Source organism: Mytilus trossulus, chromosome 11 (genome assembly GCF_036588685.1).
Source record: "Mytilus trossulus isolate FHL-02 chromosome 11, PNRI_Mtr1.1.1.hap1, whole genome shotgun sequence".
NCBI lineage: Eukaryota > Metazoa > Mollusca > Bivalvia > Mytilida > Mytilidae > Mytilus > Mytilus trossulus.
Window position 1 is genome coordinate 25,840,821 of NC_086383.1, and position 27,423 is coordinate 25,868,243.

Below are 27,423 nucleotides of genomic sequence, written 5' to 3' on the forward strand. Positions count from 1 at the left end.
TCACAGATTTGTATTAAAACTAGAACGTTCAAGAACAGTTAAAGAAATCATCACAATTTTTTTATTGTTAGTTATTTTGTACAAATATAACTATAATGCGAACCCGAAGTTGTAATAAAATTAACGGTACCAATTTTCTTGCACCAGATGTGCATTTCGACAAAACATGTCTCTTCAAAATAGCACGTGAAATCGCAACTAAGCGTGAATTCTTTGGAAAAGCGACGGAATACCTATTGTCAATTTCAAGTTCTGTTTCGACATCATTGTAATATATGTCACTGGACGTTAAAATTCAATCCTTAATTTCGTCTTCGTCAAATAGTGCTGTTGGTTTCTTTTTATTATCATTACATACTAGTATACATGAATACACCCCAAGTTATTCCAATGTAAAGTCATTTACTAGATATTTAGTGCAAAGTAAATTTTAAAGAGAAATTTAAGTCGTATTAGTTCGATAATGCTTCAAAATAAATATAAACTGAGGATACATGTATAACCTGCCATATTCCGAATTCCCGACATTCATTTATGTAAATGAAGAAAAGATAACTATGATCGGTATCTGTGTGAATCTACGGCTCAATCAAGCTTCATACAGAATATGAACTTTCTTGAATATGATTGCCAATGGAATAAACCATGCAGGAGATTAAACTAGCCCAATTAATTTGTGTGTGAACTATAACAACTGAAATCGTAATTATGCTGTAGTGTACGCTGGTGGTTTCTGTAATATGAAGGCGTATGGCAACCATTCTACCATACTTAGTTCAAAATTTAAAAGTACACCACAACCCTTTTCTTTGTCCATAACACGCTCAGGAACATACATCTTACTATTGTGCATGGATTGGTAGTAAATGCAACTTTTTAACTGTAGTCCATTTGATATCAAAGTATCATACTACTACTGAGGCTATCGTGCAATACCCCCACTCCGCATTCATAATAGTTTAAACATACATAGTTTAAATTTTAGATCCTTCCTTTATGGTTTAGTTCAACCTGCAACACATTTTATTTGATGTTATCAATGGTAAACATGTAAAATGAAACAATAACTTACTGTAATACTAATATGTAAATATGTTGTATGGTCATACAAACCGAAATCACTACTAGACTAGGTGTTGACACGCTCAAATTAACAAAATTGTGTTTCAAAAAACCAATGCACAAAATTGATATCATAGGATTTAGTTAAACATTTAAACCAGTTCAAGGAATGTATTACTTGACAAGAACAATTTTAAAATGTAGGACAAATTCGGCTTACAACACGAACTTTGTTCAAATACTAGTACCAAACATGTGACAAAATGACGGGTATGTAACAGAAGTATCGCAATCACTGATGGATTGGTGGATAGCTACTGTTTGTTCAACGTTCAGTGACAAGTATCTCATGTGCATATTACAATACCAAATTAAACTAACTTGAGCAGACGACAAAAGCGAAATTGTGACAAATTTTATTTCCTAGTGTTATTTAGGAAGTCAAACATGTGTATGGAAAGTAAATTTTACTATATTTATTGAACAAGATAAGAAGATTACTATTATTTATTGAACAAAACAAGAAGTTCACAACCGGTAAAAGAAATTAAACCCGGTGAATGACACTCCTTATTGCTGAATTTGGGTTTGGCTGACCTTTATTTCTATTACGTTTTAAAACAATTATTCAAATCAAATATACAATTATTTTACTACCTTTTTTTTTGGGGGGGGGGGGGGGGGGGAGTCATTGACCCTAAAAAAATAACAACAATACAGGCCTATAGTATTTTGAAGCAATTTTTGAAGTATTCAAATAAAATGAAACGTCTTATATTTTTTACAAATACAAGGAAAAAGTAAGTCTGTCCAAAAAGGATTGATATTTTCAGAAAAATGTATAGTGTGTTCTTTGTAAACGTAAACCAGAATGCATGTAGTTGTCTATTATAACAGTCACAAACCATGTCTAGAAATAAAAATCAGCAGTTTACCATCCATGCAATAATATTTTGTCGACAGTGATCGAGATAACTTTATCAGACAATTCAAATTATCGGACACTTAATTTTTTCAGAACATTTTATTGTTAATATCCGAGCCATAAAATACATGTATTATATCTGGCATAGTCCCAGATTATATTCTCTGGTAATATGCATCCTTCATTTAAAGTCTTGTTTTTCTTAAACACTTTATATCAGGGGCACTGCAGAAAATAATCTTTCAAAAAGCAAATCCAAGTTGTAACCTTTAGAACTTGTATGTCTGATAATTTGCTCACATGACAAGAAATTTTACAATAAACATTGGTCACGCACGATAGATGTAAGACATGTGCCGTTACAATAGCCAGTTTGCACGCATCAGCGCACACATGTTTGTCGAATAGGCCAGTTGATTTGAGGAAAGTTACCGAAAACCACGCCTACCTTTAACTAATATCCAATCAAACGCCTTTAACATAAACATAAATAATACATGGGTAAAATTACAGAGATTTTGTTGCGTATTCAATATTTGAAAAAAATTAAACTCTTTATAATTCAAACTTAAAATTATAGAATATGCTCGTAATGCATTTTCGCAATTTACAATACATTTGATGTTATACATAATTTCACCTACCTAGTGAGGAAAAATTACAAATAAAAATTGCAAATTACAACCAGGTTCAATGTTCAGTGTTCAGTATTTCATATATGCGCAGGTCCTGAGGCAGAAAATCGAATTATTCATTCACTTATATGATCTTCTAAAATAACGATTGCGGGATGATGGACAGGAAGACTTCAAACGTAAGAGTGTGAACTATAGCTGTCAGTAACTTAAGTACTCTTAGCTAGTGTTTTTTTGTTGTTCTGGTAAGGGACGACATCGAAAGTTCAATGAAGGATACAAAACTGAATTCACATAGGTTTTTTACTGACCTCCACACACCCCCCTCTTAACTTAATTTGGTAAAAATTGATTGACCAATAGGGATATATGTAAAATCGATTTTAGATTAACAAAACTTGCAGCAAATTTGATCCCCCCCCCCCCAAACTATTTGATTTAAGTTTTTTTTTATCCTACATCGATCTTTTGATGTCATCCCTAAACAAGTGACTCTTTCATTGTTGAAGACCCTTTAGGGAATATAAAGATGAACAGGAATTAAAACGCTGACCATTAATTATTTGTATTTTTGTTAAGCATTGACTTTGTGTGTGATTACTGGTTCCGTATACGTTTACTCCATATTCCTTTATTTTCTATAAAAGCGTCTGTCTTGACAGTAAGTTGACATTACGCCACGAGTTATCGTTCCTGACGTTATCGAATAACGTTCACACATACAAGCCAATGCAGCAGGTTCTGCAATCACAAAGTGATTAAATAATAAACAAAAATATTTTTGGAAACTATTTAAGAAATAGTTCCTTCATGTCATGCTCTATGCTCATTTTAACATGGGTAGGCATTATATTTGTCTATATTTTACACTGAGCGTAAGCGAGGTGTAAAATGTGGTCAAATGTAATGTCTACCCATGTTAAAATGAGCATAGAGCATGAAATGAAGGAATTATTTCGATTCTAACATGACAAATGCAATATAGTTATAGGTCAAAGCGTACGAAAATACCGTAAGACTGTTTTGCTGTTCCCGTTTCCTCCGAGAGGAGTCTGTTTATTGCATTTCATATTTGAAAAGTTTAAAAACTACGAGCAAGGTAAATATATGTTGTTTGATAAAAATATATAAAAAAAGTTTATGTTAGCTGCTTAAATGTAAATATTTTAAAGGATATCGATGGAAATAATGTTAATAAAAAAGTACGTGCGCATGTGTCAAACATATTTTTTGTGCTCATTAGAACACGGCTTTGTTAACAAAGCGTAATAAGGACGTCATATTTGAATTGACATGTTTATGGTAACTTTTTCTAGATGCAGAGTGTCGAAACTTTTTATGCAATACGTAACGGTTAACTTTTTGACATAGGTTGCTTTGTCGTGTTTCAGCAATTCTTCTGCTAATTTTTAACCTTTAAAAATGAATTACTATATACTTTTAATTTATATTCTGCTTTTTTTTAATATTTAAGCATCTGCACGATTTATCTATATGTTCTTATGCAAAACAGACTGAGTTTTATCACTTTATTTCATTCTTAGTTTATTTTGCAATAAATACTTTTCATGATGCATGCCGTATCCCCATGAATTATTTTTTTTGAAAATAGAAATCTTATATGTATCTATCGAAACTTAGGATGATGCATAAAAAAACGGGAATCCGTACAACTATTAATTCGTGTTAAAATGGTCGTCAAAATCACCGCTCGGGCAAAATGGAAAAAGGAAATTTATTTGGATGAGAATACGGATAGAATAAGGCGAAAAAGTACAATACAAGTATACTTTGAAACTCAAACAGAAAATAGTTTGTTAGTATGGAAATTCAATGTAAAAAAGTGGTTTAACTTGGTTATTTTGCTGAATAACATTCTATGTGTTCCAAATGTAAACAGTCTCATAAATCCGTTATAGTTTCGGAAACATTTAAAAAATAAAGTGCTAGCTAGACCAAGTCTATACACAGGACATACAGTTACGTCGGAATCAGGCCTGAGAAGGTTACCGTAGGCTGAAAATACAAAGCAACTTTATTCGGAAAAAAAATAATAAAAAAAATCAGGTCCCGTTAGAAACCTGATTAAAGCCAGTCCCAAGTATCCACTTGCGTCTATAAACGCAAGCTAATAGTTGGGACTGGCTTAAGTCACTAAGTAAGACTGGTTCCATTACCAAAAAAATCTGGAAATTTACAAGCAAACGACTGACGTATTAGTATTCAAATAGCAGAAAGAGACTGAAATAGCTAGATCTTGAAATCATTTAGATTTTCTATTCGTGTTAATTTCCGCTTGCATGGGAACTCGCTGGTAGTGTAGTTTTTTTTTGTGTGCGATTTGAGTTGGAAATGATGAACATGTACAAGTTCGGAGACAAAACGACTGAGAGAGCATTAACATAGTTGCCTTTTTAAGCCATGAGGGGCATATTGCTCATAATATACCCTCATTTTCTAGTGTCAGTTCAAATTTTTCTCAAACATCTTCCCGGATCGGCTCTATTACAAAACCTACGTAGTATTGTATTCAAGTTAGTGTTAACTTGTTCTCGTCCTGAACATGCAGGAAATATTTGCCACTGGACGTTAAGCAACTTGAAACTTAAGTTGTTAAAATTTAAATCATTGCCTCTAATATTTTCAAAGAAATCGACAAATTTTACGAACGTTTAGACAAAAAGAAATATATACGTTACCGCTTGCTAATTATGGAAATGGGGTTACATGAGACTTTATTTATAAAAAAAGTAGAAGTACTAATAAAATTATATATATATATATGTAACATGTTATTTGTACACCAGTCTGTTGTTAGAATGATGAATAGGGATATGGGATATGCAATTTATAAGATAGCTACTGTTGGACATTTAACTACATCAAACCAAATACACCAAGCAAATTGTGACTAATGCTAATTGGACGAGTAGCTTTTTAATTCTAATTTGCATGTAGTCAGTTTACTAAACGACGGTTCCCTAAAAAGGAAAATATAATTATCACAGTAACATTTCAGTCTCCTAGTACATATTTGTTTAAGTCCTAATACTTTTGTTCTTCTGGAGAACATTTCAACCATAATGAAATAAGGAGGTGCGGTAAAATTGACAATTAATCAACTTTCTACCAAATACAAAATGACGGAAATGTTAGCTTGCTTACATTGGTACTTCATTTTATATCTCAAAACTACCATTCCATTATATGAACTGCATATCCAAAAATATGTTTTGTCACTAATATCCTAAAAGAGCACGTATCTTCATACTGTTTCACCCGTGTCCTTTCTAACGTCAATCGCGCACTTGGTGTATACATATAGGGTTTATACGGCTTATTATTAAAAGGAATGAGTACTGTCGTTTTGTTTCAGGTTTAAATTATGTACCTGGTGTTACTAAAGTGTACTCATATTAAAGGTGCGAATATCGTCTTGATTTCCTTTATTTTTTGTTCATGACAGGTTGTTGGATTTTCAAACTGGACCTTTTGCATTTCGCATTTGCAGTTTGGTTTACTTAAAGAATGCATGTATGATCTCATGATTTGTTTCGTAAATAATTTTCCACAAATGACACGGTTGAACTTTGTGAAATTTTGCATACAATTTGCAATGTTTGTCCGACTTGCTGAGCTTGTATTGTATCGTCCCGAACATGCATGCACTATTTGCCACTGACCGTAAAACGGGTGCGTCTAAACACTGCTAAGGAGTCCTTAGTGCACTAAGGACTTATTAAATGCCACTAAGGACTAGATGGGGTGCTGTTACATGTAATTTCTTTTTATATTATGGTAGAGAATGATATTTAATGTATAAATTTCAATTTTTGTAGAAAAATAATCTTAGATGAATAAGATATTCAACATTATTCAGACACGTGCCCGTATTTCTTTGATGTGCCGAAAATCAAAGAACCGTTTGACACGTGTCAAATTACATTACTGATTACACGGGAATCATGCTATTTGTTGTGTTTAATGGACAAGATTGGTAAAGTTGGATACTTTTAAAAAATGAAAAGTTGTTGAAATACTATTAATGTGTTTTTTTCAGAATGAAGAAGTATTTTTTTCTCAAGTGTATTTTGTAATTATTTCTTGAAACTAATAAATTTGTCTCCAGAACAATATATTATATCTAATGAAGGTTTTTTAGTTTGATGTTCATATTAATAAATGACAGAATACGGGCGACGACGGACATGCGTTCGCACAGGTATGGAGCCGAAACACATTATTTTGTTTCTTGTGGTGCACTTTTCAAAATTTATTTTCTTATATGGAGACGTTATACAATGTATTACTGGACAACACGTAATCAATAAGATAATAAACTTTTTACTACATGCAACCACCCTTGTGCGTTTGCTATGGTACTTTTTCAAAATTTTATCTGTTTTGTTAATTTACATATGAAGGCGTTTGAGCAATGTATTTCAGGACAAAAATAAACCATCTGATAAAAAAAAATTACTACATGTAACCAAACTTATTTAATGCCAGCTACAAGTAAACAGACGGATTGGAACAGAAATTATTTTTTTGTGCGTATGCTATAATGGTTCATTTTCAAAATTTATTATCATATGAAGAACACGTTTGAGCAATATATTTCTGGACAAATACGACTTCAATACGATAAAAAAATTTTGCAACCAATATAAAAAATGATGTGGTAGGATTGGTGGGAGATATCCGTTTGCGCCAAAAATGCGTCCTTTTGCGCAACAACTTTTTTTCTCAAATGTTACGTTTGCGCCACATGTTTTAAAATTAGATGGTATGATTTGCGCCAAAAATAAAACATACGATTGTGCCAGTTAAAAGAAAAATTACTGCCCTACCCCTTTATTCGGACTTGGGTCCGGCATTGTAGCATGTTTTTCTTACTGCTGCTGCATGGGACTTCCAAATTTAAAGTATGTAGTAGCTTTTAACTTCTATTCATTGTCCAAAAACCGGGTTGGTGATGAGACAACTATTCACAAGAGACAAAATGACACAGAAATTAATAACTTTAAGTTACCCATACGGCCTTCAACAGTGAGTTATTTTTACAAAGCACTCTTTTTTTCTGTCAACATTATATCTTTAACTTTAAATTGACAAATGCAGGAAATTATTCGTAAATAATGTACTAAACACTGTGGAACATACATAATAGAAAGTGGACAAATAAAAATCATGATTTATAGGGTGTTTTTTTTTCGGAATTTACTCATGTTTTAGTGAAGCCATTTGTAACGCATCTTTGTCGGAATTAAAATAAAAACAAAAAAGTTATAAATATATATATTCATTTTGTCTTCATGTCTCTCACATAAACATTTTACCAAGCTGACCACACTCTTACTTATTAGTTAGGCGAACATCAACATTAAAACCTATGGCAAATAACTATGTCGGGAAATAAATGAAACAAAAGCAAAATTATTTGTCCTTTTAATCATTTTAACTTTTAAATAAGAACAACACATTTTATTAAAATAATCAAGTATTAATATTTTCGATACAATTGTTAATTGCTTAGATTAAAAAATATATGATTGTTTAATCAGTTGTTATATTATTTGGCGCGTGTCAATCGGTTCATTGATTTTCGGTATATCAAAGAAAATGGGCACGTGCCTAGAAAATGTTGAATATCTTTTTTATTTATGATTATTTTTCTATAAAATTTGAAATTTATGCATTAAATATCAATCTTTAACATAATATGTAAAAATAACACGTATAACAGTACTCTTTCTAGTCCTTAGTGGCATTGTATAGTCCTTAGTGCACTAAGGAGTCCTTAGCAGTGTTTAGACGTACCGCCTTAAAACAACCATCAAAAACCGAGCAATTATAAAACTTTTTACTGAATCATATTTTTAAAGTACTCTATTTCTGCATGGATGAAGCAACGACACCACCATTGCCTTAAATGATGGAGTAAAAAACTCAGTAATTCAAATGAATCACACGTGAAATTTTTCATGTTATTTTCACTTGAACTTTGCAGAAATATGAAGGTATTTTTAATGATTTCTATTAAATTTTAGAAAAAAGATATTATTTTAACAATGTAATTTTTAAAAATTACGTGCATTTTACGTGTACCAAATTCCGGTGATTTATGCATGAACTATTATCATAAGATTCACGTGGAACCAACCAGTATAAGCAAGTTTAAAGTATTTCAAATGACAATTAACACTTAGACTATAGTCATACAGTAGGACAGTAAATGAACAAAAGACAAGTAAATCAGAAACATGCATGGATCACGCAAAAACATGCAGGGGCGACACTGAGGTAATGGGAGTTTGCTTCTTGCAAGAAATTGGCCGTGAAAACAATTTGATATGAAGACAAACCTTTGTTTCAACTTTGTTTTAAAATTTTCAACATAAGGCTGTTACGGCCCAGATCAATGTTCTTAAGCATCACATATTTTTCTTTCATCTTATTGTTAGCTTTCTTAAATAAATATTTACATATTATAGACTATATTTTTTATTATTTCTTTTTTGTTCAATTTCAGTTTAAAATTCTTTTTTTTTTACCATATTGTGTATTGAATTGTAACACGAACGCGGACCTCGATGAAAACACCTGGATTGAAAGTTTGCAAATGTTCCGACCAATGAAATTCGTTTTACTATGTAACGCGAACTTCAACGAAAGCACCTAGATGAAATATTGTGTATTGAATTGAAAAATGAACGCGGACCTCAATGAGAACACCTGGATTGAAAGTTTGCAAACGTTCCGACCAATGACATTCATTTTGATATGTAACGCGAACTTCAACGAAAGCACCTCGATAAATTATTTTTTTGTACGACAATTAGTTTTTAATTTGGATATTACCGCTAAAATATAGTTAATAAAAATTATATCAGAGCAACAGTGCATAATTGTTTCTTTTCCCTTCTTGTTTATTTTAATAATGTTTATGTTGATTTCAATTTGGTAGGTAGACTTATATAATATGCCCTTAACGTAAATAAAATGCATTAGACGTAAGAGAATGTCGACTTAGAGCAAGTCAAGGTCGTAAAACTTAAATCAACCAACCCATCGTTATCGCAGACTAAAATTTATCTCATATATACCGAATATATTTTTATTTATAACAACACTTTTTGTACGTCACGGTGAATGACAGCACAATAATCCCTTTACAGAATCGGAACCACAATTCACAATTACCGTAATGTGCTGCTTGTCCGCAATTAACGCCCGTTTCGCGTCAGTGACCGATATTACAATTTGACACAGTTTTAAAAGTTTTTTGAGCTGTTCCTTTATTTGCAATGTTGTGCAAGACTTAACTGTTTATTAAATTCAACAAATGTTAACATTATGTTCATTCATTTTATTATTTAACACAACATTGTATCTATTACAAGCTATTTCATATATCAATATACAGCTAGGGAATATTTGTTGTTGACCGAAACTATAAGATACATCGATTTAAACTATGTGAAAAATAAATAATTTTTGTAAGTTACTTTAATTTCCGTGTCTATATTTAATTAACGAGTACACTATAGTAACACAGAAAAAGAGAAACGGAAATATACAGGAATACCTAAAGTTTCGTAAGTCATTGCAACGGACCATATGTTTCTTACATGTCACAAGTTGTCATAGCACTCAGCAAGTTTTGAAACGAATATGTGAGATAAAGATCTACTGCATTCGGGCAAATTAAAAATATGTTAAACATCTAACTATTTTATTTTTTTAACAGATTCACAAGTTTTGAATTTTTTAAACCGTGCACCAATATTTTATTGTTTTTATTTAAATTCCTTATATGTTACGTGTATTGATCATTCATTTGTTTAAATCGTGAAGTATATTATTTTAATAAGAATACACGCATTTATATATATAAGTCGATAAAGTTTGAAACAAATAAACGAAAGATACATCGAAGTTGTTTTGCTTGAGTGATTTACCTGTTAAAAGCTCGGGTCGCAACACGGTTTAAAACGAATTGATACCAGTTTGAAATAGTTTAACGGGGGCGTGGCCTATTTGTTTGACGTAACTTACCGCCAACTTGAATTAAATTGAACGACCGCAAGCGAAGCTATTTGACTGGCATTAAAATGATTTGATATACATTGAAATAAATTAAAAATGATTTTTAATTTTTGTCAATCTTTATCAAATGACGATTAATTTCATTTAAACAGCGTTAACACGTTTTTGTCCGATCAAGTTAAATTCGGGTTACTAGTGTAGTATACATATAATGTTATAGAACCACCAACCTTCTTGACTGTCGGCTTCTGAAGATCAAGTACGCATTTTGCTTAACCAGCTGTATTATATTAAAAAAAAAGAAGATGTGGTATGATTGCCAATGAGACAACTGTCCACAAGAGACAAAAATTACACAGAAATTAAAAACTATAGGTAACCGTACGGCCATCAACAATGAGCAAAGCCCATACCGCATAGTCACCTATAAAAGGCCCCGAAATGACAATGTAGAACAGTTCAAACGAGAAATTTAACGGCCTTATTTATGTAAAAAAAATTGAACGTAAAACAAATATGTAACACATAAACAATCGACAATCACTGAATTACATGCTCCTGACTTGCGAAAGGTTATGTCTTGATTGGTGTTTTACGTTTTGTAAACATGCCCCTTTTCACACACTCTTATGTCGCTATTCTTTTCTACTAAACTATTAATTTAAAGACGAGTTTAACCTATCTGTATGTTTTTTTTTATTTGATCAATACATTTTATAAACAAAACAAAAAGTTTTAGTCATACTATAAAGAAGCATAGTTTAATAAAAAGTCAAATAAACCTACAGCCAAAATCTAGGAACACTTTTATCAATTTATTTGAGTAAATTAAAGAAATAAAGGTCACATACCAAATAAACATATCAAAATGTAGTACCACATGTCCTCATACAAGTACTTAGATGTATGAATATATAATCTTATTTGTACGTCTTGTATCTTATGGTATTTCTTATCAAGGTTCTATAGATCAGTTCAGGTTAACCTTTATCGCTAAATTGCGGTCATTTAGGAAGTGGTCAAAATCATGTGAACTGTTGTAGAAAGACTTTAAAACTGGAGAATTTGAGAATGTATGAAAGATAATAAGTACCTGGGAACAGGACACTTTTTTACCTCCCCTTTTTTACAAAGTCCGGTTATTTTCCCCGTTAATATCAATTGTTTAAGTATATACTTTGAACATACATATAAAATGGACTATTAATAGCGTGTGTTTGTCTTTTTAATTCATTTACTCTTTTCTCTGTCACGGTCACTGATCTATTTCCTATATAATAAGCAGTACGTAGTAGAACACTTGTAATTGATAGTAAATAACAAATACATTTACTATTATTTAAGTGTATGTATGCTTATAGTAAAAAACAACCTATGGTCATCCGTTTTGACAACATGTCCCAATTTGGCTACTGTGATTGAGTAACATTTGCCGGGTATAAATTCGTCTCCAGGGCTCAATTTTACATCATTTGGTAAAACTATCATGCTTGAAGACTGGTTACGGTTTTTCCATGTAAGAAGGCAACAGTTCGTTGTCACCTGTTTTTGAAACATGCCCAAAATTTGCTACAGTATAACCTGCTTCCCAGTAGAACGTTCTAGGTATTAGCTGATAGCCATATAAAAGAGTTGTCTCATTGGCAATCATACCACATCTGATTTTTTATATGTACGATGTCTACAGGTCCCGGTACTAGGTAATTTTTAAAATATCAAAATGGTTATCGAGTCGGCATCTTGGATTCCTCCTCACGTGATCAAAAGTTCTAAATTTTGGACTTAGTAGACAGAAAATAAGAAAATAAATGTGCACATTTCTTCAAAAAAAGTATTGTCTTTAATTTAAAGCCTTAATGATTCAAATTGTGACACAGACCGTCGGTGGTTAACATACAATACCATGTTCCTTTATACCGTCTAGCAACAGTATTTGTCTATACCTACCGTCGGTGGTTAATGTACGGGACACTACTGTTATACCTTATATCAAAAGTACTTGTCTATACCTACCGTCGGTGGTTAACATATATTATAGTGCCTATATACCGTCTATCAATAGTTAAGGTAAATGATATAAAGACGTTGATTTTAATTCGTAAAGCATAACATATTTGTTTTCCTACGTTCTTCCTTTTTTGATGACGACATGCTCAATTCTACGACGAAGCATTAAAGTAACTTTCAAAATCAGCACTATTGTTTCCGTATGTCTATTGGTGCATGTTTTTCCGTTAGAACCGGAGCGAAACACAATAATCCGTGCAAACCATGTGGTTCGAAACATGCTGACAAGCAGACAATTCAGCACCGGTTAGGTAAAAAAATATAGTCTATATAAATAATGTTGTTCTGTTGAAATTAATCAACAACAAAAAATAAATTAACTGCAATCAATTGTTCTCAATTAATTTTAAAAATAACTTCCATTTCGGAAGCGAAAACAAATGTAAAAAAAGAGACATTATAAAAGTTATATTAAAAATCATTAAAATAACACGATTTCTTTCTTTATACCATCTTGGAATTTTGAGAAAAAAAAATACAAACATTTGATTTTCTTGACGGGAGACATAATAAGAGATGAGACTGAATATATTTGCCCAAAACAGGATGAAAAAAAGTATCAGCATGCAAAACATGACAATAAGTATCAACACCAAAATACACCTACTCGAAAAGAAAAACAAATGGTCGTGCTCTGAATATATAACTAAAGATTTGATATTCCTAAAAACAGTTGTAAAGAAAATTAAGCTCCAACCGCCAAAACATAAGCCCGATATGTAATGTCTGTTGTCTCTTTTGGTATAATAAATACTGAATAGAAATTAGTTGAATAGTTATTGAATTATCGCCTTGAAGAAGATCTATCTAGCTGTTATTAAAGATACAGAAAATTACATCAAAGAAAATCAAAAACCAGGGAGCTATCATAAAAGATGTAGTTAATGAGATCAAAGAAGAGGTAGAGGAAAAACCACAATTTGTTTGAAACATAACCATAATGTTCTGTACTTTTATTTGCTTTGTTTAAATCCACGTGAATCACAGTTTGTCGTCATCCAGATATAGAAAGCCGTCATTGATATAAAAAAAAATCGTTCATTTTAGCCGACGAAATTGTTTACAAAAATGTAAAGTTGCTTTCTAGTGTTTTCAATCATGAGCTAAACATGCAAGCGTGTGTTTAAACTGCTTCCGTTTAAAGTAACCAATACATGAAAAATTCAAAATCATATTTCTTCTAATGATTGCGCGTACATATACAACGTGTTTATATCATCTAAAGCTCATAGTTTGTTTAGCATTGAATTGTTTGCAACTTATCACCACGTCAGATTTATTTCACGAAATTGTAACCTACATTGTGTCTATCGAGCATTTTGAACAAGATAATCAACTAAGCAATTTTACAGTCCTAGATAATCAAATAATCATGACCTATTTGTCTGAAAATCAAAAAAACACCATTTGAACATAATGAAAACGTTAGTTTTGTTCATTATTATACTCCGATATAAGTAAAACAAACACCGTTTCCAGTTTAATATTCGCGATAGTTCAGTTTTTGCGTACCAACGCTACCGAAAAAAAATGTCCCGGTGTACCGGAAATTAAAAGAACAGCTTGTATACAAATAAAAGGCTAATCCAATGTTAATATATCTTACAACATCTGTGATTATATAAAACTGGTTAATTATAAATAATCGAAACAATGAGTACATAGACACAATCAAGTTCGCACTAGTTGTAACCACACAATGATATGTGGAATTAGATGTTGTCTCCGGATACAGTTACGTGTATTAATCTGGATATTGTTGAGACATTGGTGTCAGACTAAGTAATATCTTGTCTCTTTTGTATGCTTTGTTGGCCCTGAAAATGTTGTCTGTTCCATGGAGACGATCAAGAATACCGAGGACACCAAAACAGTTCATAAACCTAAAACATATTTGTATTTAGCAATAGCAACATGTATAGTATATATTAAATGTACTAGAACACACCTGCGAAATTGCGAGCATTTAGAGCTTGATTGAAAGTATGTAAACTGATATAGGATGATATTTTTTTGTGAACAGTTTTAACACCTCTTCAAAATTTCAGGAACATTTCAAAAGTCATAGGTAGTTGGTGCCAATACATTGGTTAAGCTCTCTCCCTTCTTGATCATAATCCATATTTTTTTGTTTTCTTTAAAATATTATCATACATGTACTATAAATAAAGTGTATCTGCCACTCATTATCAATTTCAAGTTTACCGTAGACAGCATTCTCTGATATATTATATAAAGATACTCGATTTAATATATCTGTTGCCAACATGCATAGCAAAGCCGGAACTCAAAGCAAACAGAAAATACACTAGATCTGTAGTATACGTGTTTGCATTCTCATATTATACAAAAAACGTGAAAAGAATTTTCCTGTCCCCAAGTACTTCTGAAAATTATGTATTATTCAACAGTCCTAATCATAAGTGTTGTCTATGTCTTAAAAGTCCGTCCCATGACGGAAACAACATCTGCACGCCTTTCCCCCCCCCCCAAAAAAAATAACCGAAAATGAAAATTATAAGCGGGATGAACAATGCGACTATGCATTCTACCTATATAAGGTATGATGATTCATTTAGTGTTGATGGAAAAAAAGCGAGATACAAAACGAAGTATTTACATTAAATAAAATAAATACGTGCGGGTTTGTTTTTTCGTGTTTACACAAAATTAATGAGCTTCCTCTGTTCATCGACTCACACTTGTTTTTAATATGCGAAATAACAATGTGAGTGCATACCAAGGAAAACATGTAACTTTTAATGAACACAAGCACTTTCCTAAGCTTACTCTTCATTTATACTTCACATTGTTAGTAGAATCTAAATAAACGACTGTTTACTATTACATTACTTTCTTGGATAGTAAAACAGAAAATGTGAACAACACTTGGCAATCATCCACATCTTTTGATTTCTATTCTAAATTTAAGTCAATTTAATTTTCTCGTCAAAGTTAGAATTACAAGCTCAGTTTTTGATTATTATCAAAAATTACATGACTGCATAGAAATCATTGCTTTTATAAAAACACGATTGTTTAATACAAAATAATATAACGCTATACGCAGTCATGCGTTAAAATGTTAGAACCGTTACATGTACCTAGACGGCATCTAAAAGCTATAATTCCAATAACAAAATACAACACTCTTGTCCAAAAATAAACCAGAAGAATAAATCATGAAAACAAAACATAGTATAGAATGTCTGCGCAACGCAATCCCACCTAAACCCGATGTTACTCCTGAATTTTCTGAACGGTAAGCATTTTCTACTAAACATTTGGCAACCGACAAAATTGAATAAAACATAGTTTAAAGTCATCAAATCAAATTATTTGGCTTGCCCTAATACATATCAATTCTAAAATAGCAAACACAATATTTACATGAAACTTACATTTGATGGTGAAAATCGTGTGCTTCTTGTGATGGCAGGAAAGGGAAATGATAACCACAATGGGATATAGTTGTGGACATAAGTGTAATAAAATACCACACCCATGCTGTAGCTAAGTGTGATCCCATTATTATTGGTCCTAGAATGACAGGCATCATATTGACGATACAGTGCTCTAACGGATGAGCATATATACATATAATGCCTATAGGAGCTGTCCATTCATGGTGTATCTTATGGATGTACTTATAAACGTTCGGATGGTACATCAGCCTGTAAATTTTTTATTAGAGATTAGTTTACAGATGTGAAAAATGTTATTAAACCACAAGGCAGATACAAATCAAAGGCTGTAAATGAGTCCTCAACGGAACGAGAAAATGATGCACTCTGAGATAAGTTTCAGCTGGCCCTTAACAATAATTTATACTAGTTCAGCAAAATGAACGCTATGCTAAACCCTGAAACATACAATCGAACAAAAATTTTAAAAATGCACATTAGAATATTTCTGACCAAAAAAATGGACATGATTTAACATGTTTTGTTTGATCTCAACTTTCCTCTTAACCTCTTGCCTAGCAAATGTTGATCAGTTGTTTTAAACACACAGCAATATGCATGTCATGATATTATATTTGGTAACAGCAGAAATTGTAGGAAGTGACACTAATTAAACAAAAAACTACTAGCTGTCCCACGCCTCAATTGAATCGATCGGAAACTTTTTCCTCTCATAAAGTAGACGAGAAAAATAAGTCCCGTATTATGCCAACGACGGGTTTAAAAACAAACATGGTTATTCCCTAGTATTGAACATTAGTTCTAACATCGGAGATCATAACATTGTTTGAAAAATCATAAATTTTGTTAAGGTTTAATTGGTGAATTAGTCTTGAATATTAAATTTTATAAAAGTAATATCAAACCTTAAAAAGTCGTAAGTCTGCATCAATGTGAAATTTAATTAGAAGAAAGGTTTTGGTGGTGCATCAGTCTTTAATAGTGAGAATATAACTCGTTTAAGTGGGGATCGTGTTAGTAAGTCTTTAGTTTCCTGTATTTTTGTTTGTGAATTTAATTGTCTTTTTCTAGTTTTGGTTTTGTAACATAGGGGTATAAATTGCTCTCGACTTCCGAGTGTGACTACCCTTCAGCTTGGTACATATATTAACCTAATTATACCTGTGAGAATAGTAGAATCCAAATTCTTCAACTAAACTAAACATTATTAATTCTACCACCACACGGGTAAATGTAGGTAGGTCACCGCTAAAAGCACATCCACGCAATTTCATCGTGTAAATTCCTAACAATGTCATTGGAAATGCAACAACAAATCCATTAAATAGAACAAGTTTCACAGCCTTCTTTAACTTCTTTCTATCAACCTGTTAAACATTTTCGAATATTTATAAATCTGTATAATACGACAGGACTAGCTATAATTGGACAGGATTTAAAACTATATAGTCGAAGCCAAAAATAAAACGAAAATATGTGTAAAAAACTAGAAAAAAACTATAAAGGTATGGCAACTAGAAGATAGCTGTATTGTATGTTAAGCTCCGACATCAATTGTTGATTTGATGGTCGCAAAATTAAGTTAAATAGTTAAGCGTTAGAGGAGCCAGTAAACTGGTATTTGCGACCAGTAAATCACCAAAGGACGCCATCGGAGCTTAAACTACAACATTTTTATCTTCATTCTCATGAAACTGAGAGAAAAAAACGTCAAATCATACATTTAAAATCTGTCATACGTCGTTTGCGCTTGCGCTTACATTTTTATAGCATGGAAAAAATGGTGATCTGACTATTCAAAAGTTTAAATAAGTCTAGTTTTTATAATTGCTAGTTTGAAGTCGACCATTCATGTCTATATCGAGAACAAATCATGATATTATGCAGACATCTGCATCTAATATTAATTAGAATATGAAAGAGAAGTTGTTAGCATGTTTGTTAATGTGGGCAATAGAGTTACATGTACATAATCAATACAGTTATAAGTGAATTAAATAACATTGAGAAGGTTATGTATAAATTATGCTATAAACATAATAAATGAGTACACAACCTTTTTTGTCCAGTTTAAGTGCACATAATGGAGTACCAACTGTCTGCTGAAATAGATTTTCTCCAATATGTTATCGATCAAAATTTCAGCATTTTAGTAACTCATTTTTGGTGCATTTTTTGTGGGAACAAGTATCCTTTTTTTCAAAAAAAAATTCATGTGACCAAAAAACAAGGAATTTATATCTTCATTTTTATTTGTTTATAAAGCAACTTCTATTTAATAGAAGATGAAGTCGATCATTCAATTGAGCATGGTATAATCAATACTGTAAAGAGTAGACAAATTACAGGTTCTCAATGTTTTTTATTTGTTTTTGGCTTTCTAACTATTTTAATGTGAGCGTCACTGATGAGTCTTATGTAAATGAAACGCGCGTCTGTCGTGGTACCTTTGATAACTTTTTACATAACTGCAAACTAAAATTGTGATTGAAGATATTTGAGTCGATCTTTTCATTTCGAAACCAACATATGAATGACACCGGTTTGTGTTTGAATATACATCATCAGACTATTTCTATAGCCTATGTTTCACTGTAGACAGAATTGCAATAAGAACCTGTAGAAAAATGTTTAGTTAATCACCTAGACAACTAGAGTACATATCATGCCCATAGGGGTGTATGTGAAGGTACTTTATCCAGTATATTTTTCAACGTCCTTTTTTAGGTTAATACTAACAGACGAGAAGGTAGATTTGCGAATTTCAAAAATGTTGGTGCTTGTAGAAACAAAAAAACTAACGAGGGTATTATACTGCTTAATATTGATACTTTTGATGGAAAAGACAACAAATAAATATCACCTATTAGTTGTTCACAATTCTAATATATATATAAAAAATACTTACAGGTACATTTTTGTCCATTTGAACTTTATACTTCATAAAAAAACCTGGTTTTCCAGTTGTGTCTAGTACAAGAAATATAGCATTAGCACCCCATATTACACAATTAGTAAATAAAATTGATCCTGCAAATAATAGAAAAAAAAAAAAATTAGTACCATTTGTCATCCAGCTCTTGTGTTGTCACTTTTGTACACTAGCCCCTCCCTGTTGTACTTAAGATTTCCAGCAATAAGGAGAGCGCAGTATTTTTACAGATATGTCATTGTAGAAATAACCACCTGTTATCATGTAAAACTTCGGAAACCCATTTAGGACTAATAGAAATATAATATAAGTTCGATAACACGATTTAAAGAATTTGTTATCACCGATTAAATTCGTGATGATTGTGAATTCGTAACTTCCGTGTTTTGTAAACCGTGATTTAGAAGTTTCACACTTCTAAATCGTTATCGTGATTTATTAATTTTATTATTTCGATTTAAATCCGTTATCTTGAATTTCCAAAAAGTATTGAAATATAAGGGGTGGATATACATAGGTTAGCAATCAAACTCTCAATAATGATGATTCATGCCTTGCTTTGTGAAGACAAGCATTGAGGCTCATGCATATTTTTTTTCGCACAAAGCTGTTTAAGTAAGAGATTTGCTGGTAATGCGTTAGTATACAACTCGCATCGGTGTTCTGATTTACCAGATTGATATATAATCAACGGCGTGATGTAAAATAAAACCAAAGAGAATTTATTGGTTAGTATCCCTTGTGCTTTTTGTCAGAAAAAAAGCAGCATGCACGCTCCCTTTCATTTCTGTATTTAATAGCAAACTAAATGTGGTACCAATTCCATGGAAGTTGCGGGTATGTCTTCCATTTCTAAATCATATATTAAGCAGAAGTGATGGCCTTCGACAGTGTTCTGCTCTTTGGTCAGTTTGTTGTTTCTTTTACACAAGCCAATTTCCATTCTCGATTTTAACACTCTTTACCCAGAAATCACTGTCTGAATGACTCTGACTTGGAATTACTTATACATTACCTATAACTCCAACTGCAAAATCATTCCTCCCAAACAATTTATACACACTATCCCATAGGTTCTGCCAGAAATTTCCTGATGCTGCATACAATTGATGCAGGAACCTAAATATGAATATATAGGTGACATATAATAATTTAATAGTACAGACGTGCATTTTCCGAAACAAGTAACTCATTATAAATGCAATAAAAAAATATCTGTTTGAATATCCATGTTTTATTCCCTATTTGACAATCTGTTTTTTATTATTATTCTAATAATAATTATATGTAGTATTTTACTATAAATTTTAGTATTAATATTATAATTATTATCATCAGTTTCAGAGTAGCAACAACAACAAACGCATGTCAAAATACAAATAATAATAATAATGATAATAAAAATACTTATAATAATTATTAATGTTATTATTATAATAAGAATCGAAAACAAATTGTAACCAAGAAGGAACATATTTTTAAACAAAAATATTCACTTTCAGTTAAACATGTCAATGATCACTGATTATAGTGTGAGATAACAGCTTAATTTACGCTGATACCAAATCATGAACGTATTTTATACTCAAAGTAATGGAGATTAGACGGAACTAGTACTTTCGGTCTACAGAATTTCACTTTCTGATTTCATATGAATTTACATTGTAACCTCACACTGATTCAAAAATATAACGACATAACTTTAACGTGAAAAAATGCACAAATTACCACTTTTGCTTTGCCTTACAATATCATATATCGTCAACCCAATGGTACAGCCGCCTAAATATATATCATGTACTCATAGGAAAAAGTAAAATAACAAAAAACTGAACTCCGAGGAAAATTCAAAACGGTAAGTCCCGAATCAAATGGCAAAAACCTAATGATAACAAAGTGTCACAAATAGGGGAACAACAACAACACGACCTCCACCTTTCTGGGAAAAGACTGCAAAGTTCAGCATCTAGAACGTCAAACTTTGACCATGACCTGAATCCCAAGGGCATAAATTAAGATCCACAAACGTATAAGGCCCTATGCCTTTCCTAAATACGCTTAAAAATTATATAACTTACACCAAATTTCAGATAAAACAGGGGAGAAAGTATAATCAAATCTCAACATACCTATTTAATCCATATTTGTTTATGTTATGACATGGTGGATCTTACAGTTGAGTTAAATTATGTTGTTGATATGTTGTTGTTGACAGTTAGTCAGAAGATGCGATACCAAGCCTAAATCAAATTTCAGAAAATGACCTTAATCTTTGACCTACTAGTGTGAACATACATGTATTACTTATATCAAATACATAAGAGAAATATCTCTTATTTTGAGTCCTCGGATTTCTGCGATTATTTGAATTTTTAAAATACTAAAACTTTTCTACCTCAAGAATAGATAAACTTAGCTGTTTTTGGAATAACTTTTAGGAATTTTGGTCCTCAATGCTATTCAACTTCGTACTTTATTCGACCTTTTTGACTGTTTTTGGATTCGTGCGTCACTCATTAAACGCAAGTCTGGCGTTATACAAAATTCTGACATCCTGACAATGTAACAGTAACTTGGAAAAATGAATTTGTCAATTTATTCTACAGTTGAGAAAGAATTAGAGGTAACATAAAAAAGGAGCCCAGAAAAAATATATTCGGTAATGCGGTGTCAGTTTAGAAAACGTCAGCCATTCGGTATTGACATGAACAACTATTATAGAATCATATTCAAAACAGTGTGGTCCTGGCCATTGATTGACGATCTAAATTATCCCATTGACTGGGACAGATTAGGTGAACGTGTGTCGGTAACAACCCCTGCTCACTATGTACTTATTAAAGACACTGAATATGTGGGGTCACCAAATGTTCTCAACACCTAAATAAAGCAATTCGAAAAACGAATCCGGAATAATACAATGTGTTGATTTAGAATCGAATTAATAACAGTGTGGTTGTGGACATTGATTGGCGCATTTTAATTTCCCATTGACTGGGTCAGATTAGGTGAACGTTCGTCTATAACGCCCATTGCTCACGACGTCCTTAGTATAGATATTTAAACTGTGGGGTCACCAAAGGTTCTCAAGGCCTAAATAAAATAATTCGAATTACTAATCAGGAATTTGTGTTTTGAAAAAAAGAATGACTTACTGGTTTAAAAAATTGCAATGCATGTGTTGATTGATTATCTTTTTCGGACGTCAAACCTATTTAAAAATTGCGATTGTCGAATTATGTCATCTTTTAAACTTTTTTATCTGGTCTAAACATTTATTTTAGAACGAATGCATAATCCACTTTCAAAAGTTGTGCAAATACATAACATATAAACAAAATATACTTCTGCTCTGTCTTTTTCGTACTTGAAAGTTATTGGATAGTAAGAAAGCTATTTGGATTAAACCTTGTGAAATTTGCATGCATTTACGGTATTGTATTGGTAAAATGTTCTGCTATACTGCTACTACTTTGTGTAAAACACTTGGCAACAGAAACGCATTCATCTTATTTATATTCAAATCGACCCAACTTACATAGAAATGGACGACTTCGTGCATTTTGTGATCGCAAATAAAATATGTTCCCGACCATTCGCGTATGGTCCAAATACTTATACGGCCCGAACACATACATGCTATTCTGTGCGTTATAGGTCGTCTATTCATTTTTTTTCTTTCTTTTGTTGATGGATTTGACGTCTTTCTGTGAGTTATTATTTGTTTTAAATACTTTAAACTTACTTGCAAATAATTTAAAACCAAGACTTGAATTAAATGTCCAAACAAACCATGATTTTTTTTAAACATACATCACATTCATTGAAAAGGCTAAAATTTTCCAGGTCTTTAATTTCAACTTAGTGAGTTGACTAAAGTAATATTGCGGACCATTTCCAATTTTCATGCGGTATCCTTATTGTTTTTCTCTCGCTGAACTTTCATGTTCATTTTTACATGCCAAGACCTCTTGGAGCTTTCATTTTATAAAGTGTGTAATTTGCTAATGGTTGAAGGCCATACGGGGGCCTATATTTTGCTAACACCTGTTGGTCCCTGGAAAGAATGTGTATGATTGTCTATCACACCACACATTCTTTTTTTTACATGCAGTTATATCTATGATAAGAATGAGAATTGAATTGTCATAGAGACAACAACCCAAACAAAGAGCAAAACAAGTCCAAGACAACATGTATTCGTATCAAGGGAATTGCTATAAATATATTTATTTCAGGTTAATAGTATAAGGCCATACTCAAATTGTAAATAGATCCTGTCGTCAACTTTTGCAACCAGCTTCTAATCTATGTTTCTATAATGCACCTTTCCATTGGACAGACAATTTTGTTTTCGACTATTTTTAAAAGATGAATTTATTTACAAAATCATACAGGACGCATTTTTTCCTCCTGTCCGAAGTAAGGAGCCTCTGGCCTTTGGAAGTCTTTTATGTTTATTAATTTTTGTTCATTTATTTGTTTAGGAGTAAAGTACGGCGTACATTTTCACTGAACTAGTACACTTTTTATAATAGTTTTTCGATATCGCTCGGGCAAAAATAACCATGAATATAATGCCTACCCATGTTAACACTACAATAAAGTATAGTTTGTATCAATTATTTCTTAAACCTACCATTTTTTTTTGTCTGTGTTGGATTTGTGTGGCATCAAAAAATACAAGAGTATAAACTACACAGTGCAATTTCCAACAAGAATACAAAATTAATATTGAATTTCAAATACGACCAAAAGTAAAAATTTGCTCGCATTTCAATTGAAATAAGATAATTGTTATAATTTACACATCGTTACTTTTTCCAAATGAATATAAATATTCGAACTATTTTGTTTGTTGTTTCCTTTATAAGTTTACATCATTTTAAAAAAAAGACCAGTGGCTTCGATCTTTAGTATACTATAAAGGAGGTGTTCATTATCTCTCTTCTGCTGTAAGTTTAATTTAGTTATTTTGTCATGAATGCCATCTTGTATGTTTTTGAATAAAGGGGTGTCAGGTTGACGTCTTATACGTCAATGATAGGCACACCCCAAAAAAATGACAAAAAATAAAATAAGGTGCACCATTCATTCTCCATCAAAAGAATACATCACATGAATGTTATTTTTGTAAGAAAAATACCAATTTCGAGAAAAGTTGTGTGTTGGACTTAAGAGCCAAGGCAAATTGACAAATATCTGAATGAACGGATCGATTTATGGTTTATAACAACAACAAAAAATGATTTTTTTTTCTCATCTGGAACTCTTCACAAACATAGCTCACATAGTTAGCATTGAATAAATAGAAGGTCTTAAATTATTTTGTTCTCTTAATCAATAAGATATTTTGTGAAATAACGCGGGTCCCCATTACTTAAAAGTTTTTTTTTTTTACAATGCATAAACTTTTTTTTCATCACTATTTATTGATATCAGATCTGAACATTATCATTCTTAAAAGTGAAACTGTAGTAAGTGATGGTAAACAAATTATTTAAAACAAATTCCTTAAATGATTTGTGAAAAGAAAGTTTCATTTTATGTATCAGAATGTGTTAACAAGTGATTATTTAAATCCCCACTTGAAGGCCTCTGATAGACTGAGTCAGCATAAAATCATCGCCAACGACAAACAAGTTATAGGTGAATTTTTCAGTATAATTACCAATAAACGTTTTACCGTCGACCACACTGTTATGAATTTAGTTCTATATCAATAATATCAATCAAAACATAAAGGTTATTCCTGAATAATTTTTCGAATTCTCTTATTATAAGGGGCGTTAAGAACCTTTGGTGACCCCACAGTTTAAATTCTATAATAAGTAAGAAGTGAGCAATGGTCGTTACAGACAAACGTTCACCTAATCTGTCCCAGTCAATGGGATAATTTAGATCGTCAATCAATGGCCAGGACCACATTGTTTTGAGTATGATTCTATGGTCATTTTTATAAATTTTCTGTTACAAAACTTTGAATTTTCGAAAAAAAAACATAGGATTTTCTCATTCCAGGAATAGATTACCTTTGCCGTATTTGGCACAACTTTCTGGAATTGTGGGTCCGCAATGCTCTTCAACTTTGTACTTGTTTGGCTTTATAATTTTTTTGATCTGAATGTCACTGATGAGTCTTATGTAGACAAAACGCGCGTCTGGCGTATTTAATTACTATCCTGGTACCTTTGAGAACTATTAATGTTTTCTCTATCATAAACTTAATATCTAACCGACATCTTGCTAAACAAAACAAAAAAATTACCTAAGATTTTTAATTTGCTGTAGCTAAAAGAAAAAAAATTGGAACGACCTATTAATAATTAGAACAATACAAATGAACTCATCACAAAAAGGTCCTTCCATGAGAAAGTTGATAAACCTGATAATACACATATTGATAAAGATCAGATCAACTATGAATCATATACTAGTGTGGCGTGGTCAATTACATCAAAAAGTTGATGGTCAGTTCTTAATTAATTAAATGATCTTTCATCTTGATTAATGTGACACTTTATACAGCACATGAGATGCACATTAGAATTACAATAACATTTACGAGTTTCTAGGACCAATTAGCAATGTTTAATCTAAATTAAGAACAGATGTTTCCCTAATTCTTCGGCAATTTTATCCCTTTCTGCACCCATTGTATATTTTTTTCTTAATCAACATGTTGTTCGTTTGATCTCAGTACTTCATTGGTTAAAATCCGATTATGACGTCGAATTTTAAAGCTTTCCTCTGAAATTCCTATTGTGACGGCATGAAAAAGGCGACAATGCCTGATGACGTCACATAGAAAAAAACACATCTTTTCGCATATCATTTGAAAAGAAGGAATAAGTTTGTCAGCATAATGTTAGAAAATCATTAGAGAAACAAATTCCACCACCAAAGCTCGTGTTATACGATATTTATCCACTCTCGACAGTTAAATTTTAAATATTTAAAACGCTCTGGAAAGACTCGCGTTTTAAATTTGAAAATTTAACTGTCTCGAGTGGATAAACATCGTATTACACTCGATGCAGTGGAATAATCTATATTTATAGCTTGATCTTGTTAGAAACTTTATTTATTGGTCAGTTGTTTGAAGTATAAACATGTTGTTTTATAGAGCTGCAATTCAGTAACGTTTTATATTGGAATCTATAATTGTGTACTTTTATACGATTAAACATGTGAATATTATACAGACTTTGTTGTACATATAGAGAGCTTATGATGAAATATATGCAATAGCTAGTTCCCTATATAAACAGACAAGATGGATTAGATCCATGTCACATAGATCCGAAAATAATGTATGGGTCCAAAACATAAACATAATAGAAAGACCCGTTATACCAGAATATCGAAACGAAAAACTAATAATACACAAATCAAAAGTGAAAGTAATTCAGCACGAAAAAATAGAAAGTCATAAAGATATTTTAAGTGTTAAGATATTTAATGATATGTATAATTACCCTTTGCTTCCTTCAATACCGCTAAGAAGTAAACAACTCCAAGCTCCCATTTCTCATCTGTTATAATAAATAAAACAATTTTGAAAATACACGTAATAACACAAACAGTAATATAAACTATATAGCTAGTGCACAATTGTCAAATTACACACCTAGTAGACTGTTAAATAATCTAAATATATATAGTGTCATAGTTTTAATAACAGATTAACAATTATTCCATTGGACGCGCATCATATACCTCTATTCATCATAAACATTTAATTCATTTTGCAATCATTATTCCAATTGTTAGGACATTCAATGCTTACTTTACTAAGTTAAATTCAAATATTGTTATCGTTATGTAATTTATGTGCATGATGTATGTTTTTTTATTTATTAAATTTCTAAAGGGAAACTCGGACAATTAAAGCAATCAGTTTCTGACTGCCAAACATCAGTATCGTTCTTCTTTCGTGAACTTAATGGAATTTAAGTAAATAGACTTAAATTCAGTTATCGCAGGGGCCACTGACAGATTGTGTTTCATGTTTTAGATTTACCCAAGATTTGTGACGTTATATTCTGTGACGTCATTTATTCCTTTTTAGAACTTTTTTCGCAGCAAGCAATTACGCTGTTTAAATTTCGTAAGCGGAAAATTGAAAATTGAAATGGTAAATAGTGTTAGTATTGTATGGTTTTAACCTGCCTCATGCTTTCAATGATTATTAAAAGTAATCTTAGAAAGAATTCGTTTTATCGATAGTCATTTTTTTACCATATTTCATCGCAACGTGGAGAGCAAATGCGAGGACTGAAAGAAATTGGTCCATGAATGGATTATTCGTTTTCATTTTTATAATTA

General features: G+C 31.6%; 2 protein-coding genes across 2 annotated transcripts in view; both read right to left on the reverse strand.

Annotated features, from left to right (window-relative positions):
- Positions 1–11,881, reverse strand: part of LOC134689624 (perlucin-like protein) — a 35,714-nt gene extending 23,833 nt beyond the window's left edge. Inside the window, exon 1 of the mRNA XM_063549594.1 lies at positions 11,523–11,881. Coding sequence (XP_063405664.1) covers positions 11,523–11,553 — 31 coding nt within the window. The 5' untranslated portion in view covers positions 11,554–11,881. The remainder of the gene's footprint in view (positions 1–11,522) is intronic.
- Positions 11,882–13,434: 1,553 nt separating this feature from the next.
- On the reverse strand, positions 13,435–26,685 carry LOC134689625 (fatty acid hydroxylase domain-containing protein 2-like). Its single transcript, XM_063549595.1, has 6 exons — positions 26,574–26,685; positions 20,111–20,214; positions 19,072–19,193; positions 17,325–17,530; positions 16,140–16,412; positions 13,435–14,621 (listed from the first exon to the last, which is right to left on the reverse strand). Exons 1-6 carry the CDS (start codon positions 26,621–26,623, stop codon positions 14,483–14,485), a joined length of 894 nt encoding a protein of 297 aa, XP_063405665.1. The 5' UTR covers positions 26,624–26,685; the 3' UTR covers positions 13,435–14,482.
- Positions 26,686–27,423: the final 738 nt, after the last annotated feature.